General features: G+C 37.8%; 1 protein-coding gene and 1 long non-coding RNA gene across 2 annotated transcripts; both read left to right on the top strand.

The window, feature by feature from the left end:
* The first annotated feature begins 7,093 nt into the window (after nucleotides 1–7,093).
* On the top strand, nucleotides 7,094–8,512 carry LOC130749830 (uncharacterized). The gene is made up of 4 exons (XR_009023111.1): nucleotides 7,094–7,317; nucleotides 7,462–7,564; nucleotides 7,677–7,776; nucleotides 8,224–8,512. It is a non-coding gene; the product is annotated as an uncharacterized LOC130749830 (long non-coding RNA).
* Nucleotides 8,513–11,368: 2,856 nt separating this feature from the next.
* On the top strand, nucleotides 11,369–17,073 carry LOC130742610 (acyl-coenzyme A oxidase 3, peroxisomal-like). Its single transcript, XM_057594707.1, has 13 exons — nucleotides 11,369–11,954; nucleotides 13,143–13,260; nucleotides 13,359–13,466; nucleotides 13,685–13,857; nucleotides 13,942–14,041; nucleotides 14,153–14,227; nucleotides 14,357–14,487; nucleotides 14,912–15,047; nucleotides 15,126–15,245; nucleotides 15,882–16,028; nucleotides 16,111–16,215; nucleotides 16,296–16,397; nucleotides 16,506–17,073. The coding sequence occupies exons 1-13, from the start codon at nucleotides 11,479–11,481 to the stop codon at nucleotides 16,755–16,757; spliced, it is 2,043 nt and encodes a 680-aa protein (XP_057450690.1). The 5' UTR covers nucleotides 11,369–11,478; the 3' UTR covers nucleotides 16,758–17,073.
* The last annotated feature ends 1,463 nt before the right edge of the window (nucleotides 17,074–18,536 follow it).

The raw sequence follows: 18,536 nt of genomic DNA, 5'->3' as shown, positions 1-18,536 counted from the left end.
TCGAGTTTTACCTTATAGGAAAAAGAAAAATTATTTTGATAGAATAGACCTAAGTATTGTTCAACCTTCTTGTCAAATATTACGCCATAATTTACCATATCTCATCAATATTTGTTGAAATAATCTATTTTTGGCTTTCTGACATTAACAATGGTTTGGATGGAAGCTCATTGCAATTGCAGGAGCTAAATAACTTCAATATTGGATGCTTCCAAGAAAATATAATGCTCAGCATATAGGAAAATTATGAGAGAAATTAGTTACACGGCATTTGAGAGACTAGTACCACACAATCAGAAGAACGGGAATGAAATCCCAATCTAAATCTAAATAGTATATAAAAGAGAACCTAAAAGATGGCAAGTTTTGACACTTGGCAAGCAATGAAGGAGGTTTCAGCAATTTTTCCATGATTAAAAAAAATCAAAATGAAAATCTTATTACCACTTTTGGAAACTTGGAAGTGACATCTTTGCTAATTGTTTTTTTATCTAAGGGTAGCCATGTAATAGCACCTGCAATTTATTTTATTTTCGAAATATTTTTTACCCAAATTTGACTAACATTCATTTTTGATTCACATTAATTATCCACTACATTCAATATTGATTCACATTAACTATCCACTACCTACTTCTAATCCAATCATATTTTTTCTGTTGAACAATTTTAACCATGTTTTTATCTATAATACTCCCTCCGGTCCTATTTATAAGCAACAAAAAAAAAATTCACATAGTTTAAGAAATGTAGTTAAACTAGATAAAATGCATTAAATTTGTCTTAAATTAAAATGAACTTCCAAAATTACCCTTTGTTATTAGTGTTGGAAAGTGGAAAAGAAAGAGAATAATTAATGAGACACATTTTACAAGTTAGAATTAATAAGGGCATCATTGGAAAAAATTAATTAATATAGCTCAAACTTTCATTTGGTTCTTATAAAAAGGACCAAGATTTTTCTTCTCTTTCATGCTTATAAATAGGACCGGAGGGAGTAAAAACCACCTAATTGGTGGCCAATCATTTTTTAGCATTGTTTTTTTTGAAAAATGATTCATTCAATTACGAAGAAACAGAGGGCTCAGAGGCCATTACATCAGATTGGACTAAGCCATAAAAGTCTTGAGGGATCTCCTCAATCCAAACCCAAACACCCAAAATAAAAGAACGCTTAGCTAAAGCATCAGCGACACTATTGCCAGTACGGCGAATAAAACTGAAATCAAAAGCATCAAAACCAGAAGACAAACGACGACAGTCTAATATCAAAGAGTCTAAAATAGAGCAACCACCCCGGCGCTTCCACGCCTCATAAAGAAGGAGACAGTCGGTCTCGAACACGACGCGCCGGAAACCAAGATCCATAGCCAAACCGAGCGCCCAACGGAAAGAGAGCCCCTCCGCTAACAAAGAAGATGATGCTGGACCATGCGAGGAGCACGCTGCTGCCAACACTTCCCCACGAGAATTCCTAGCAACAAGACCGAAGCCTGCGTCGCCGGTAGGAGCCATCGCCGCATCAAAATTGATCTTGAACGTGCCCGGATGTGGACGGGACCAAGTGTTGGGACGGTGAACTTGCGGAACCATAGGACCCTCCAAAGGTGGCAGCGGTGTGAGTGAAGCTGCATGGGTCAAAATCTGCTCCAATGTTGAAGCCTTCTCCTTGAAACATAGCTCATTTCTGGCCATCCAAATCGCATACAGCAAGGTGAGAAAAGCTCCAAGGCTGGACATGTCTGCAACCTGCATAAAATCAGAAACAAACTCGTGCACTCGGCACTCATGAGCTAGGCGGAAACCAAGAGAGCTGGCAAACCAAATTGGCTGCACCATCGGGCAAAAGAGCAACGCATGTTGGACAGTCTCCGGAGCTACCAAACAACGCGGGCACGTCGGGTCCGTGACCAAACCGCGCGCATGAAGGTAGGCTCGCACCGGAAGGACCTCAAGGCACGCCCGCCACCCCGTCTCACGGCATCGAGGGAGCGCATCAGCTTTCCAAAGCTTCCTCCAATTCGCACGCGGAAGAGAGGGAACCTGGGAAGAGGACGCAACAACAGCTTCAGCGCCGTGGCGTAGGAATTGGTAACCTGACTTGGTCGAGTAATGACCATCTGAAGAGAAGGGCCAATACAGAACATCATCATGAGGGACAAGAGGCAAAGGAATTGCCATAATCGCTTGCGCCGTCGGCGGACAACAAATAAAATTGATAAGCTCCTTATTCCATGCCAGCAAGCCCGGCAGCATAAGGTCAGACACAAGAGTGACTCCAAAATGTTGAGCAAGCTCCACACTATACACCAGTGTATCCGTCCCTGGAACCCACTTGTCTGACCAAGCCTTAACACTTTTGCCATTACCAATATTCCACATACCCCCAGTTGCAAAGATCTCACCAGATCGCATAATACTAGACCAAGCATAACTCGGGCAATAGCCACGTTTAGCCCCACGGATCGTGCCTCGCGGGAAATAAACCGCTCTATAAACCTTCCCCATAAGTGATTCAGGATTGGATTTGATACGCCACCAATTTTTGGCTACTAAAGCAGAATTAAACATTTTAAAATCTCTGAACCCAAGTCCGCCATTATCCTTGGCCTTGCACAAATCCGTCCAACTAAGACAATGCATGCCACGTCTCGTTACATCCCCGCCCCAATAGAACCGGCTAATCATTCCCTCAATCTGGTTACATAACCCATCAGGGAGTAAAAAACAAGACATGACATAGGACGGAATCGCCTGTGCCACCGCTTTTACAAGCACCTCTCTCCCTGCTCTAGAGAGTGACCTCTCTTTCCAGCCCTTAAGCTTCTTCCAAACACGCTCCTTGACAAAATTAAAAATCTGAGTCTTCGACTTACCAATGACGGTAGGAAGCCCCAGGTATTTGTCATAGCTCTCCACCGCCTTTACAGTCAACAGCTGTCTAAGCTCATGAAAACAATCATCTGGCACATTTCGGCTACAAGAGAGCATCGATTTATCAAGGTTAATGACTTGACCCGAAGCTTGTTCGTAACTGGCAAGAATTGCCTTAATGGACAGAGCCTCCTGTACTGTAGCACGGGCAAAAATGACACTGTCATCTGCAAACAACAAATGGGAAATTACAGGGGCAGTTCTAGCAATTTTTATACCATGAAGGGAAGACGCTAATACAGCCTTATTGATCAGTGCAGAAAACACCTCACCACACAGAATAAAAAGATAAGGAGATAGGGGATCCCCTTGTCGAAGACCTCGATGAGGTTGAAAAGGTTCCTGAGGTGCACCATTTAACATAATAGAAAAGTCCACAGTGGACACACAAGTCATGATGAGGCTCACCCATGAAGCAGGGAACCCCATCTGCTGTAATACACTCGCCAAAAAAGGCCATTCCACTCTATCGTACGCTTTTGACATATCTAATTTTAAAGCCATTACGCCATTACGGCCACTTATCTTTTTCTTCATATAGTGAAAACACTCAAACGCCACCAAGGCATTATCCGTGATCAGACGACCAGGAACAAAGGCAGTTTGAGACTCGCAAATAAGATCAGGCAAAATTATTTTTAGCCTATTCGCCAAGGTCTTAGTAATAATTTTAAAAATCACATTACATAGACTTATGGGCCTAAATTGATTTGCATGCATAGGTTTCTTTACCTTAGGTATTAAAACAAGAAGAGTTTTATTGATAATACCTGGTGAGATGTCTCCATGAAGGACCTGCAGGCAGAAATGTGAAACATCGTCGCCGATAATATGCCAAAATTTTTGGTAAAACAAAGCAGGCAAACCATCACACCCCGGTGCTTTAGTTGGGTGCATTTGGAACAGGGCCTCTTCCACATCCTCTTTAGTAAAAGGAGTGGACAAGATCTGGTAGTGATGTGGTGAGATTCTTCCTGACACTAGCGATGTGACTGACTCAATGTCGACAGGACCATTGGAAGTGAAGAGGTTCGTAAAGTAACCTGCTAGAACCCGGTAAATATCCTTATCCTCCTCCACTTTGCGCCCCCTGTCATCCTTCAGCTCCTCAATCGTATTTCTTTTGCGTCGCTGCGTGGCCTTTGTGTGGAAAAAATGTGTATTCCTATCACCATGATGGAGCCAATTGGCTCGTGATCGCTGGCACCAAACCACCTCCTCCTGTTCAAGGAGAACATCAAGTTTGCTCTCAATCTCAGCTGTTTCATCAACAACCGGTGTGGACTGGTTTTGACCCTGCAGAATCTGAAGTCTGGACTTCAAATCCGAAACCTGTTTGGCCACATCTCCGTATTTCTCACGTCCCCAGCTGTCAAGAGAACTTCCAACCTCGGATAATTTAGAAACAATATCCGGGCCAGTACGGTTCCAGGTCTCCGCTATCACCTCTGCACACTCCGCCCCGCTTTGGAGCCATAATTCCTCAAATCTGAACATGTGGACTCTCGGCCTAAAAACAGATGACCTACGAGTACCACAAGCGAACATAATGGGGTTGTGATCAGAACGGTACCGAGGTAGATGAGAAACATTATTCACAGGCCACAACTCTAACCAGCTGTCATTAAGAAGTGCAAAATCCAACCTCTCCTCAATTGTGTCAGGAGACTTCCTCTTATTAGACCAAGTATAACGGTACCCAGAATAGTCAACATCTCGGAGACCACACTCAGAAATAGTGTCTAAAGCCAAGTGAATGTGAGACACATTCACTGGGTTACCTCCAATTTTGTCCATAGGACTCAGGATATCATTAAAATCGCCAATACATAGCCAAGGGACGATATCAGCCAGCTTATAATCATTTATCATTCGCCAAGTGCGCCATTTATTCTGGTCATCAGGCCACCCATAAACTGCCAGAACCTGCATAAGAATATTAGAGTCATGGTGTTTAATCATAAATAAAATATGGTTAAGTGAAGAATGAACTACCGTAATTTCAGTTCCTTCTCCCCACCATAAACACAAGCCACCAGCTCTTGAACGGCCAGAACCTGTGCAAGACACTGGAAAGATGTTCCCAAAGCCACCAAAACCACGCAAAGATGCCATCTCACTATCTGAACGACGAGTCTCCATGGCGAAGACCACGTCAGGATCTTTTGAACGGATGAGCCTTCGCAAGGCTCGAACTGCACGTGGGTTCCCAAGCCCCCGGCAGTTCCAAGATAGGATCCTCATTGAGGTGGGCGGAGCTGATCAACAGACTCCGCCATTCCCAATCCAGAAATGTTGTTTTGTCTCTTTAAAGGGGGAGACACCCCAGAACCACTACTCATATGAGAAGCACCATTGTCGGAAGTCCCAACTGCACGCTTGCGCAGGTTTGTGTCGGAAAACATGGCAGATTGCATAGGCTTGGTAGCTCCCCCACCACCTCCATTCTCATCTCCTCCCGCCGGTAAACCAACGCTTGGAAAGGTGAAAGAAGAGTCCTCATGACTCTTATCCTGTGTCCCACTAGAGGAGCTGCCCATAAGGAGGGTCTCCGTGGCCATGGAGGTGTTGTTATCCTCTTCCTGCACCCTTGACCCATGCCCAGACCTTGAGGTAGTGTCTCGGTTTTCTTCCTCAAGTTTCTCCAACTCAGCATCGACATCCAAGTCATCTTCCTGCCCTACGCCAACCCCGGCCACATTCTCACCGTTTCCATCGTTGCCAACAGCTACCCCTCGGCGTCGATCATCTCTTCCAACCCCATCGCGGTTACGCCAGTAATCATTGGCTCCATCCCCGGCCCTAAGCCATGGGCCATACGGCACGTTTGCTTGTGTTTCATCCGCCGGCGGGGGAACATCGCAGTCACGGATCACATGGTCAATCAGACCACAGCGGTAACAAAAGTTGCGAAGCCGCTCATATTTGAAAAAAACCTCAAAAGGTTGTCCGCCCTCAGTGGTTAGTGCTTGGCCTCGCCGGAGAGGGACGGTTACGTTCACCCAAACTCTGATTCTGAAAAACTCCCCAAACCGGTTGGAATCCGATTTGTCCCATGCAATGAATCCCGCAAACCCCCTGCCCAAAGATTGAGCAGTCGATTGCTTTCTGAGCCAAACTGGAAGGTCATGGACCTGCACCCAGTACGGTGTCTGCACCAACGGTACCTGAGCAGGAATCTCATGTACCCGGAACGGCTGGAGGATGACATTGAAGCGATTGAAGAGCCAAGGTCCCCCACGCACAGCAAAATTCCTTTCTCTGGTATTAGAGAACTTGAAAAGGAATAAGTTCTGGTTTATCTCTCTGAACTCAACATGGTGGGAAGGTCCCCACGCTCGCAGTAATACGCTCCTCAGAGCCCTCGGTTGGAACTCTCCCCGGCATAGCAGCTTGCCCACGGCCCAGACATCTTGGGCTAGGTCCGGATCGACCTGTACTCTCCCCAGATTCAAAACCTCTCTCTCAGCACCAGCTAGTCGAACGTTTCTATTCCCAGCCATGGAAGCAGAAGCGGAAACCAACAGAAGCTCGAAGGTATTGATGGAGAAACAGAAATAGAATGGCTATCGTGCAGCCAAGAAGAAAGAATCGGAATCACCACGATGCACAGTACAGAAACAGCACCATGCAACGTACCTCGGGAAAAGCAAGAAAACGGTTGTGGCGGCTGTGGGTCAACAGAGTGGCGGCTGTGGGTCAGATGGAGACCGTGGTAAAAACCCTAGCAGAGACATTTTAGCATTGTTAACCCCTCTTTTAAACCTCTTTAATATCCTTCTGATATCTTTTCTTTTTTACGTGCCTTTCTCCTTAATACCTCTTTGCATTCTAATTTCCCATTGTTGAAAAATAACTACAAACTATAGCCTACTAATCTCACCACTAAAAAAAAGGATAATTGAATACCTTATCATTTTGTTTTCATTCACATGCATAATCATGGCCTTGGAAAAAAATCTAATCACATTAATTATCTACATTCCCAAAACGTGTTTTCAAAATTGTATTCAATTTTTTTTTTTGATACTCTCACTTATTATTTTGATTGGTTTCTTTTGCCAACCTAATGTGATAGAATTCATGAGGCTTCACCTATAAATAACACAAGAATTTTCATCCAAAACATAAAACCTTCTTTCTCAATCTACTCTGCGTTTTCAGTTGCTTATTTCTCCCTATTGCAATTGCCCCTTTTACACATATTAGGCATACTATAAAAAGGGAGTGTGTGGAGTGATAAAGTGTTCCATATCCAATTCAACTTATCTTTCGTTTCCTGTGTTTTTAGTTGCAGATTACCTTTAACTATGGTAGCACTAATTTCTTCGTGAGTTTTTTGGTTATAGGTTCTGCGAGGATGAATCACATTGAAGAATTTAGGTAATCCTCACCCTCTCAGCCATTACGGAAGTAGCATCCCCTAACTGTGCTCTTTCTTCATCCTTATCTTCCCAAGGTTGTCATCTTTATTTTTGTGTTCTAATTTTTTGTTTTCATTTGTTGTGTGTATAATGATCTGAAAAGGTTGTAAAGAAAGATAGATAGTGCCTTAGGGAGACATGGCCTTTAATTGTTAGAAGAGAATAGTAGCATAAGAAGAATGTTGCAGCAGAAGAAAAATATTTTGGTAGGTTTAATTATTCTTTAATTAACTCTTCATCTTCCCTTTTCTAATAGGTTTATTTTCTCAGCAGGCTAGACTTTTCTAATCAACTCTTCATCCTTTCCTTTGATAATAGCATATCATTTTTGTTTGGGCGTGTATTGGATATACTATTACTGGAACTCTATTCATTGATGTACCATTGTTGATTCTGCATCTGATTTCTCATTACAAAGGTAAGCTCTTTTCATATAACACTTCCTGTTGTTGTATTTGGAGCATTGTTATTGTATAATGGAAAGAGTGATTTTAATCTGAATCACTTCTCTTTTTTGACAATATTAACTTTCTTTGTTCCTCTTTACTTTATCTGAATCTTTTCTCTCTCAAACCCTCATCAAGATTTATAAATGAAACTCCATTATCAAGATATTTGGAAAATGCCCCACAAACTAGGACGCTCTCCATTGATGTGCTTGGTGCTGGGCATCTAGCTAAGAAGTGGACATTTCTGGCAACTTTCAATGCATACCAACATGTTTAACAGTTCTATGTTTGTGTTTAATGAAGGATGACCTTTGTGTAGCATGTTAAGTGCCAGAACTATTGATAGAGAATTTTGTCACTATTATTTACTTCATGTTTGTCATCAAAACTAATGTAGATCTAATTTGTTTATGCAGTAGTACAAAGTTATTCAAGCTACATGTTATCGTTTGTTGGCAGAACTATGTGAATCTGGTGTATCCTTTTTCTCTTCTTTTGTGTGAATTTAAAGTTTGATAACATGAACTATGGTATGTGACCAGTGAAATGTGCTATTTACCAATATGCTCTCATTCTTATGTTGCTTATATTATCAGTAATTAATTCATGGGTTTTACAAAAGATCTTATCTAAGGGGTCCTCCACACATAAATCTTCTCATTATCCCAACCTAGAGTACTTAAAAAAAATTTGATGTTAAAATTAAGTTGAAACTAATAGAATTTTTTTAATATAATTTTAGTACTTTTTACCGACTTTTAAATAATTTTAAGAGAAGATATACGAAACCATTTTAATTTGATTGTGAAAATATAGATTACACGGGGAAGAACATTTATATTACAATATTTTCAAGTTGAAAATAATAAACAATAAATTTCAAAATAATTTTAGAATTTTTTATATGTTTAAAAGTAAATATATATATATATATAGGGGATGTATCTTATGAGAAAGGTAATCTTATGTGAGAAAATGAGAATAAATCACGACCGTTAGATCTAACAATCGAAGGTTAAGATTAAAAGAATTTAATGGTCATGTGATTGTCACATGATCACTTAAAAAAGTCACATGACTTAATGTTTTAATCTTGACCGTTGATGGTTAGATCTAACGGTCGTGATTTATTCTCATTTTCTCATATAAGATTACATTTCTCATAAGATACATCCTCTCTATATATATATATATATATATCTAAATCTAAATACAATATAAAAGAGAACCTATAAGAAGGAAACTTTTGACACTTGGCATCCATTGGGAGTGTTTCAGCCATTTTTTGAAGAATTAAAAAAATCAAAAAGAAATTAGTATTACTACTTTTGGAAACTTGGGAATGGTTCAATTGCTATTTGATGTATTATTGAAGGGTAAGCATGTAATAAGCCATGTTAATTGTTTTATTTTTGACTTTTTTTAATCTGAAATTTTATCCCACCACCTACATCTAAACCAATCAGTTTTTAGCATATTAATAAATTTAAAAAAACTGATTATGCCATTATGATTCTATGTGATTTCCTATGAGAAGGGATGTTGTACCTTTGTAAACCCATCTACTGATCTACATAAATATAAATAAAATTAGAAGTAAGCAAAAATTCAGATATAAGATTTTGTTATTTTACAAATTAAAAATTTAAAACCATACCCATAATCATTTCTATGTAACCTTTGAATGTAAATATTCAATGCCGAATTGAAATATTTTTACCAATCAAACAAAGAACCAAATAATTTTTTAAGTAAAGAAATAATTAAACATTAATTTCGTATAATTATTTATAAGATACATGTTAAAAAATATATTTGTAGAAATTGTTTCATTCTGAAAAAATAGAAGTTCAAAATTAATATATGAATAGAACATGTAATTATTTAATTTTTAATAAAAATTATCAATTAATCATTTCAATAATCTTCATGAAAAAATGTAATACTATTTTATAATATTAGCCATACTTTTTAGGTAGAGAATAATATATATGCACATGCAATGAAAACGACTGTTAAATGGAATTTTTGTACTGGTTGTTGAAGTCCCCCAAGATTTACCTTAGATAAAATCATCGGCTCATTAACATTTTCACATGTGTTTTAGTGGTCGAGGCTATGAGGTGTTCTCGTTTGGTTGAACATGTGCTGCTTCTCGCTCTCTAAGTTGTGGCTGAGGTGTTCCCGTTTGGTTGAGCATATGCTGCATCTTGATTTTGTGGGTGAACCTTTCCTAGTTGTTGGTTGGTTGCTAGGGGTTGCTATGAGGGTTTGAATTGCGCTTGTGTGCTTCCTTGGAGTCGGTTGCTTGGCAAGGTGATGCGTAGGTGATGGAGGCGTTGATGTTGCTTCAGGTCTTTGTTTTTTTGGTAGCTTAGATGAGGCTTGATAGGTACCCTTTCTGGTCGAACTTTTCGCCGTCTCTCGTTGCCGAATGGAGGTCCTTTCCCGGTGTTTGGCATGTGTTTCCTTTAGGGTTTTTGTTTTTAGGTGTTGTCGTTTTGACTTGAAGCACGCGTTCATGCCATTTGGTTTTTTTTGTGGCTGGGTTTTTGTTAGGTAGGGTTATTTGCGGTTGGGTTCTTGTCGATTCATGGTTTTTTCGGGGCTTTTTGGTTTGTAGGCGTTTTATTCGGTTTTGGTTTAGTTGGAGATTTCAAGATTGACCTTTTATTAATATATATCATTTTTGCTTTCGGAAAAAAAAAAAAAATTTCTATCTCATAACATATGTCAAAGTTTAATGGAGTACATAAGAATAATGTGATTTTATCAATTGGTTATAATTTTAACTTTAAAATTGTTATCGAATTTGAAGTAAGTAGTAAATTTTTACTAAAATCAATTGATAAGTTCTAATTCAATTCTTGCCATTTCTTACTTAAAATCAATTGGCTATAATTTTAACTAAAATAAACAAGGCTAATTAATAAATATTAATTTAATTTTAGTTAATTTTAAAAACATAGGCTCATTTATTTTGGTACAACATAGGCGCATTTATAAAATGTAAAAAAATTAAGCTTAATAAATAATCATTTTTAAAAAAATTAAATATTAGTAAATATTATGTATTTTTATTCCAAGAAAATTGATTATTTTTCAATTTTATATCATATTCTATTATATTTTGGAATTTAATTATGCACTGTCAGTGTAAAATGACCTCCAATTGAATTCCGCCAAATAAGTAAATATGATTTTGTTTTAATTAAAATTAAAAATGAATGTTACTCTCTCTCCTACGTGGCAAACATTGATTGGATATCCGTGTAAAACTATTTTACACTGACAGTGCATATCCATTAAACTCTATATTTTGTCTACCTCAAACACATAATATAATAAAAGTATATATGAGTCTTATTCTACCTTACTCTTACCCAACTCTCATATTATCCAATTTGTTAATAATTCAGGTATGTATCAAAATCGATTTTAATTGAATATGGACATTTAATCAAATTGAATTAAAGTTAACCAAAACAAGTCAAATGATCCAATCTTCCACGTCTTATTTTTTTAATTTAATTTCCAAAAAGTCTACGTGTGACGTGTCTTCTTCATTCGTTATCATTTTCTCAAACTGTTCACATTTCTCTTCCAAAAAAACTCTCACAACTCTCAGAATTCAACCACCCTTCAACTCTTCTCAGTTCTCACCCTCCGCCATGGACAACCACCACCGCGTTTCCCGGCGAACCGAGATCCTCGCCAACCACCTCCGCCACAACCCTCCACCAGCCACCGCCATTCTAAACCGCAACAGCTGTCTCAGCTACTCCCCTCCGGAGCTCTCCGACTCGAACCCTATCACCTTCGACGTGACGGAGATGCGGCGGTTGATGGACGGCCACAATCTTGAAGACCGCGACTGGCTGTTCAGTCTGATCATTCAGAGCGGCCTCTTTAACCGCCGTGAGCTCGGCGGGAGGGTGTTCGTTTCCCCTGATTACAACCAGTCGATGGAGCAGCAGCGTGAGGCGACGATGAAGCGAATCGCGTATCTGTTGGATCGTGGGGTATTCCGTGGGTGGCTCACCGGTGATGGGCCGCAAGAGGAGCTGAGGAAGCTCGCGCTTCATGAGGTTATCGGAATGTATGATCACTCGCTCGCTATTAAGATTGGTGTTCATGTCTTCTTGTGGTACGTTTTCTCCCTCCCTCATTCTCATGGCTTTTTAATACTAGTGGGTTTTTCGCTATGCCATTGAGCTTGATCAGAAATCATTTTTTATGGGAACAGAGACGCAAATTGATTGAGAAAGTGAGAGATAAGATGTATTTTGATCCCCAATTTATCCATTTCTCTCCTAATGACACTATGTCTTTGATTTGAAATTTGAATCATGGGTTTTATATCTAACTATCTAAAAAATTTGGAGTTTAGTGGTCAAATCTTATAATTGAGTTTCGAAATTTCTTTGACTATTACACTCAGATCTCATATGGGGTAGAAAATAAGGTAGGTAGAAAAATTATGGTTTATAGAAATGGGGTCTCTTGTGTTTGTAAGAAAAAGGATGGAATTTTGTTTTGTTAAAAAGAGAAAGATACTGACACATTCTTTTTTGTACATAGCATCATGCCTCCTTGTGGAGCCGACTGATTATAAGTTGAGACTTGAAATAAAAATAGGAAATATTCTCTTGAACCAGATAGGCCTAACGTTTATCCCAACTTGAGTAAGTTCTTTTGAACTTGATGCACATATTCAGTATCTTTTACTGAAATTCAATTTTAATTTGGGGGAGTTTTGGTAGGAATGACCCACCTCTTGACAGTTAGTTATAGATGTGTTGGCATAATGTAACTAATTATTAAAAAGCTTAAGCTAATAGATGAAGGCTTATCGATAATTTTGTATCTAATGAAGCGCACCCTTTTAGAGGATTGTATTCAACCATGGAGAGTTCTGGGGTGGAGTTTAATTCTGTACTTGACAAAGAATTTAGTGGTCTTGTTGCATTACTGAGTCCATGCCTTGTTTTTGTTTGTGTACTGTTATGTGAGTGTGTGTGGCAGGGGGTCCTGAAGGGTGAATCCAGATGTTTGAATTATGCATTTAGATTCTACGGAGGAAGGAAATTTTGTTTTCAAGTTTAAAACATCCCTATAGACATATTCTTTGCCAGACAACTTACATGATCTATAATTTAATGTGATTTTGTTCTCTCTGAAGCTAGTTTGTGGGAGAACTGTAACCAAAGTAAATCAATTCATTACACGAATTTTTTTCTCGTCTTTTTCTTAGTTTTTTCAAGGAAAGACTGTTAAAGTATATCATGTCATAAATTAACTAACTGTCAGTTTCTCTGATGAATACTGGATTTAGGGGTGGGGCCGTAAAGTTTCTGGGAACCAAGCGCCATCATGACAAGTGGTTGAAAGCTACTGAAAACTATGAGATGAAGGGTTGTTTTGCTATGTCTGAGCTGGGCCATGGAAGTAATGTATGTGTGGGCTGCTCCACATGCGGTTTTTTTTTTTTTTTATTATGCTTTTACCTTATCACTTTCAATAATTCTTTCAAACTAACTGTTTTTCATAGGTCCGAGGAATTGAAACAGTAACTACTTATGATTCAAGTACTGGAGAGTTTATTATCAATACTCCATGTGAATCGGCTCAGAAGTATTGGATTGGTGGTGCAGCAAATGTAAGGATTTTTTTTGTAAACAACGATAATTATATATCTATGAGAAATATATTGTAAAACAATTTATGTGTTTTAATCAATTAGTTTAAAATTTTGGGATAAGTAGTTCATAACAGTGTAAAGCTTAGATGTCATTAAGATTGTTTGGGTGCTTACATTTTTCTCCTGCTATATCTTTGTAGATATTAACATTATATTATTGACATTTTTGTTTTCAGCATGCAACACACACTATAGTGTTTTCACAACTCTACATCAATGGAAACAATCAAGGGGTGCATGCATTTATTACCCAAATCAGAGATTTAGACGGGAACATATGTCCAAACATCCGAATAGCTGAATGTGGTCACAAAATTGGTTTAAATGGAGTTGACAATGGCCGTATCTGGTAATATACACATTTTTCATATAAGATAGAACCTGATGAATGAATTTTACTTAAATAAGTCGACGTCTGAATATGTATCTTCAGGTTTGACAATGTTAGAATACCCAGAGAGAATTTGTTAAATTCTGTGGCTGATGTTTCACCAAGTGGCGAGTATTTGAGTGTGATAAAAAATCCAGATCAGGTTAATGATTTTTCAGACAGATGATATTCTCCTTGGTCTTCTTCTGGTCTTAGTTATTCCCAATTGATAGCTTGCTAACATATACTTTGTTATGTGTCATTCTTGCTCCAGAGATTTGGAGCATTCTTAGCACCTTTGACCTCTGGTCGTGTAACTATTTCCGTCAGTGCTGTTTACATGTCCAAGGTAATGTGCAATTTTTTTTGTGGATGTGATCCCTTTGTATGTATTCTTTTATTTTTTTTATTGAATTTATCAAACTCATAACAAACTCTAACATCTTATACTATCATGCCATAAATTTGCTGTTGGTAGGTTAGCTTAGCCATTGCTATAAGGTATGCATTGACAAGGCAGGCATTTTCTATTACACCAAATGGGCCAGAAGTTTTACTGCTTGATTACCCAAGTCATCAGAGGCGTCTATTACCTTTACTGGCAAAAGTGTAAGTTCTCTAAGCTTAAGCATTTCAATATCTATTAGCTGTGACCTCCAATTGATTCAAGTCTTTTAGGAACCCGGTACTTTAAGTATACCAATTTAGTATATATCCCGGATAATTTAAGACACCAAGTTTATTTCCCACCAAAATGTTAAGAATATTTAAAATAAATACTTGATATTGTGGGATTAATTATTTTTTAGACACACTCAGAAGATATTTTCCTATCTCTAATAAATTTGATTTAGAAGCAATTTTCAGCATGCACTCATGAGAGCTGTGACATAAAAACCTGATTTGTGGCTTATTTATATTGTTATTTATGAATAAATGTTTAGAGATTAATTAGAAATGACTATCCACGTTTGGCCTTTGGCAGCTATAACAATGGACCTGTTCATGTTCATTTCCTTACTTTTTTTAACAGATATGCCATGAGTCTTGCTGCATTTGAGCTCAAAATGATGTATGTGAAAAGAACGCCTGAGTCAAACAAAGAAATTCATATTGTTTCCAGTGCATACAAGGCTACTTTTACATGGAATAATATGCGTACACTTCAGGTAAGTATTCCTATTATACTTGGGTTTAATAATTATATGTTATTGGCCTCATTAAGATTCTTTTAATGTATGAATTAGGAATGTCGTGAAGCCTGTGGAGGACAAGGCATTAAAACTGAAAATCGTATTGGTCAATTCAAGGGTGAATTTGATGTGCAGTCAACATTTGAGGGGGACAACAATGTTCTGATGCAGCAGGTAGGATGGAGCAATCTGTTAAATATGAAATTTGAATGACTAAGCACAACATGTTTTAAATTCAAACCAATGAGAAATATGTTCTGTTGACTACAATGCAATAATTAAATCCTAGCTTGTTGTTTAGATTATTTGCATTTGAAATTTAAATGGTAGTGAAAATATAGTAATAGTCCTCTCGAATCCTACTCTCAGGATACCAAATTTTGGCCTTCTTCTAACTATGTTAACTGTTTGGTTGATTACTTTCTAGATATAAATTAATTGAGATTTTAGGCCTATGCTTTGTCACATTTAGACTGCGAAGGAATTTTCCATGAATGATTTTGTTAGAGACAGAAATCTATTGTTTTGCCTTAAAGATATTTGATGAAATATTGCCTATTAAGTATCAAAAAAAAAAAGAAAAAACTGCAGTGAATATGTTTTTATTTATATAGTTAACCACAGGACTGTAGAAGTGACCATTTCCCATTTATGATATGGGTGAAATTTGTCAATTTACTTTTAGCTTATGATTTTTGACTTAGCCACTTAAAGTGGCAATAAATAATTCATGTCAAGTTTAAGCATCACTCAGCTCATTTTCGTTCAATATGGATTGATTGAATTCATGGATTCTATATTTCATCTCAGATCAGCAAGGCACTCCTTGCAGAATACATAGCATGTCAGATGAAAAACAAGCCATTTAGTGGTCTGGGATTAGAACACATGAACAAACCTTGTCCTGTTATCCCATCTCAGTTAACAAGTTCTAACCTTAGGAGCAGTGACTTTCAGGTGATCCTTTTATTATCCTTGTTGATATTTGGAATAGCTGGTTAGAAGCTTCTACTTTTATTCTTACCTCTCATTGTCACAGATTGATCTGTTCCACCTAAGAGAGCGGGATCTATTGAAACGTTTTGCTGCAGAGGTTTCAGAACATCAATCTCGTGGAGAAAGCAAAGAGTCTGCCTTCATTCTAGTGAGGATTGTACCAGGTTTTGTTAATTATTCCTTTCTTCTTTTCAGTGTCTTACTGTTTGAAACTCTTTTCTCGATCAGAGTTATCAGCTTGCAGAGGACTTGGGCAGAGCTTTCTCTGAACGAGCAATACTGAAAACGTTCGTGGAGACTGAGTCAGCTTTGCCAGCTGGTTCATTGAAGGTAAATAATATTATTGCTCGTTAAATATTCCGGTGCATAGTGTTTTTTGTTAAATTATTTCTAAGGCTGAAACAGAATTTACTGATTTCTGTGTTTGCCTCCTTGTAGAATGTCTTAGGTCTGTTGAGATCATTGTATGCCTTGATTTGTGTGGATGAAGATGCCGCCTTTCTTCGATATGGTTACTTGTCCACACAGAATGCTGCTGCCGTGAGGAAAGAAGTGCCGAAACTTTGTGCTGAACTTCGACCCCATGCACTTGCCTTGGTTAGTTCATTTGGTATTCCTGATGCATTTTTGAGCCCTATCGCATATGACTGGGTTGATTCAAATTCATGGGGTTCTACTCAAAATTACTAGCTGATGCAAATTTCTCCACGTAATTGAGGGGTAGGATGCGATATGACGGTATTCTTAGTTCCGTTTTATTGTTTAATTCTCCATATCTGCATGGAAATTGGAAAACTGTTTTAGTTACGAATAATGAGTGGTTCACACGTGTTGTAAATGTGATAGCGATAAAAAAAGGGAAGAGATAGATGATGAGACATCTAATGGGAAAGGTAGAAAAATTGAATAAGTTATGAAACAGGTTTAAATAAAGTGATGTGAAAAAATATCACTTATGGTTGTATACTTGAATAATACTTCAAATTTATCGATACCTTTTCCTCTATATTTTTTACTTTACAAGCTCTACCACATCACGTTAATCTGAACTAGGATTCTGAACTAAGGATTCGCAAGATTTTAATGAGTAAATGTTAGTGTGTTTGAATTTCAGTTTCAAAATAGAGTTTGAGTGAATGTGGATTTATATTACATAATTTGAGTTAATGTGAGTTGGGTGTGATGTGATTTATGTTTAGACGCTTTTTTATCTACCCAACTGAAAAGTAAGTGTTGAGTTCAATTGAGTGAATGCGGGTTTTAGGGTCAAAGTAGGTTAGGGTGAATTATGAATGTGAGTATCCAAATATGATAACACATTGTTCGGTGCAGAGTGCGGACCAAAAGTATATTGAGGATGCAAACTGAAAAACAAACCGAGTCTTGTTCTAGTTTCATAATGGGAGTTCCTTTTCTTACCATTCCGCATTTATTCTAACCACCCTCTTCAAACTAGTTTTTGACATGTAATTATGTGTTAGAAACTAATTTTCAGAATGAAAAAAGAGTTACATTTTGGAATGTGATTTGCTACATACTAATTCCAAAAACTAATTTTGAAACTTGAAAAACTTGTGTGTTGATAAAAGAGTAGTGTCTATCCTTAAGGGTATATTTGGAATTCCAAAGATAAGAAGGTGATAAAAATAGCTATGTGGGTGGTGTTAATAGGAAGACCCTTAATTCAGTACTTCATATGCAACTCTATTATATTTGTATTGTTCTTGGGGTTTGTTTACTGTACACAAGTTTTTGTTTGTGTAAAGTTACACAATCATAATTTTGCCCTTAGCCTGTATTTTGAATTATTTTTAAATAGTAGAAAAAGTTGTTACTTCTTCCACATTACTTTAGCATATCTTACTCTGGCCCAGTTTTTATGATATTTGATTCAGGTCCCTAAATTATCAAAAGCTAAAATTTAGATATCTGTAAAAAAACGGATTTTCCCCGAAAAGTGATTTTCTAATGTGCATGAATCTACGGTTCCCAAATCAGATTGGAAGAAGAGGAGATTGAGAGATTGAGAGACTTAGAGGGTGTGTGAGGCGATTGAGAGAGCTTTCGAGAATGAGAGATCGTGTGAGGCTGAGAGTGATTTCGAAGTTGGCTTCCATCTGAGATGTGAGAAAGGTTCGAACTTGACAATCTTCGCTCAGCTTCCATCGTTCCTTACTGCATCTTCTGTCGTTTCTTTCTGCAGCAGTTCGAATTTAGCCATCGTCTGTTACCTAGGCTTCTTCCCGGATCCGGATCGAGTTCGTTAGTCATCTTCCTTCATCGAACCAGTTACTGTTAAGTTCAAACGGATCATATCGTTTTAAAATCTAATTTTAAAAAATAAAATTTTTATCTGGAAGCACCTTAATGTAAACTAAGCTTTTCAATTAATTTGAATTCCAGAGTATATTCAATTGAACAAAGTACTTCAACGTCAAATCACTCCAAAAGGGAAAAAGATTCAGAATT

Source organism: Lotus japonicus, chromosome 3 (assembly GCF_012489685.1).
Source record: "Lotus japonicus ecotype B-129 chromosome 3, LjGifu_v1.2".
Lineage (NCBI taxonomy): Eukaryota > Viridiplantae > Streptophyta > Magnoliopsida > Fabales > Fabaceae > Lotus > Lotus japonicus.
Note: the sequence above shows the minus strand (reverse complement) of the source record. Positions and strands in the feature narration are given on the sequence as shown.

Excerpts from the sequence above, each read along its gene's own strand:
- LOC130742610 (XM_057594707.1), top strand. The coding sequence starts at position 11,479 with ATGGACAACCACCACCGCGTTTCCCGGCGAACCGAGATCCTCGCCAAC. Across the intron at positions 13,858-13,941 it reads GTTGACAATGGCCGTATCTG|GTTTGACAATGTTAGAATAC; the intron begins GTAATATACACA and ends ATGTATCTTCAG. Across the intron at positions 14,042-14,152 it reads TGATAAAAAATCCAGATCAG|AGATTTGGAGCATTCTTAGC; the intron begins GTTAATGATTTT and ends TTCTTGCTCCAG.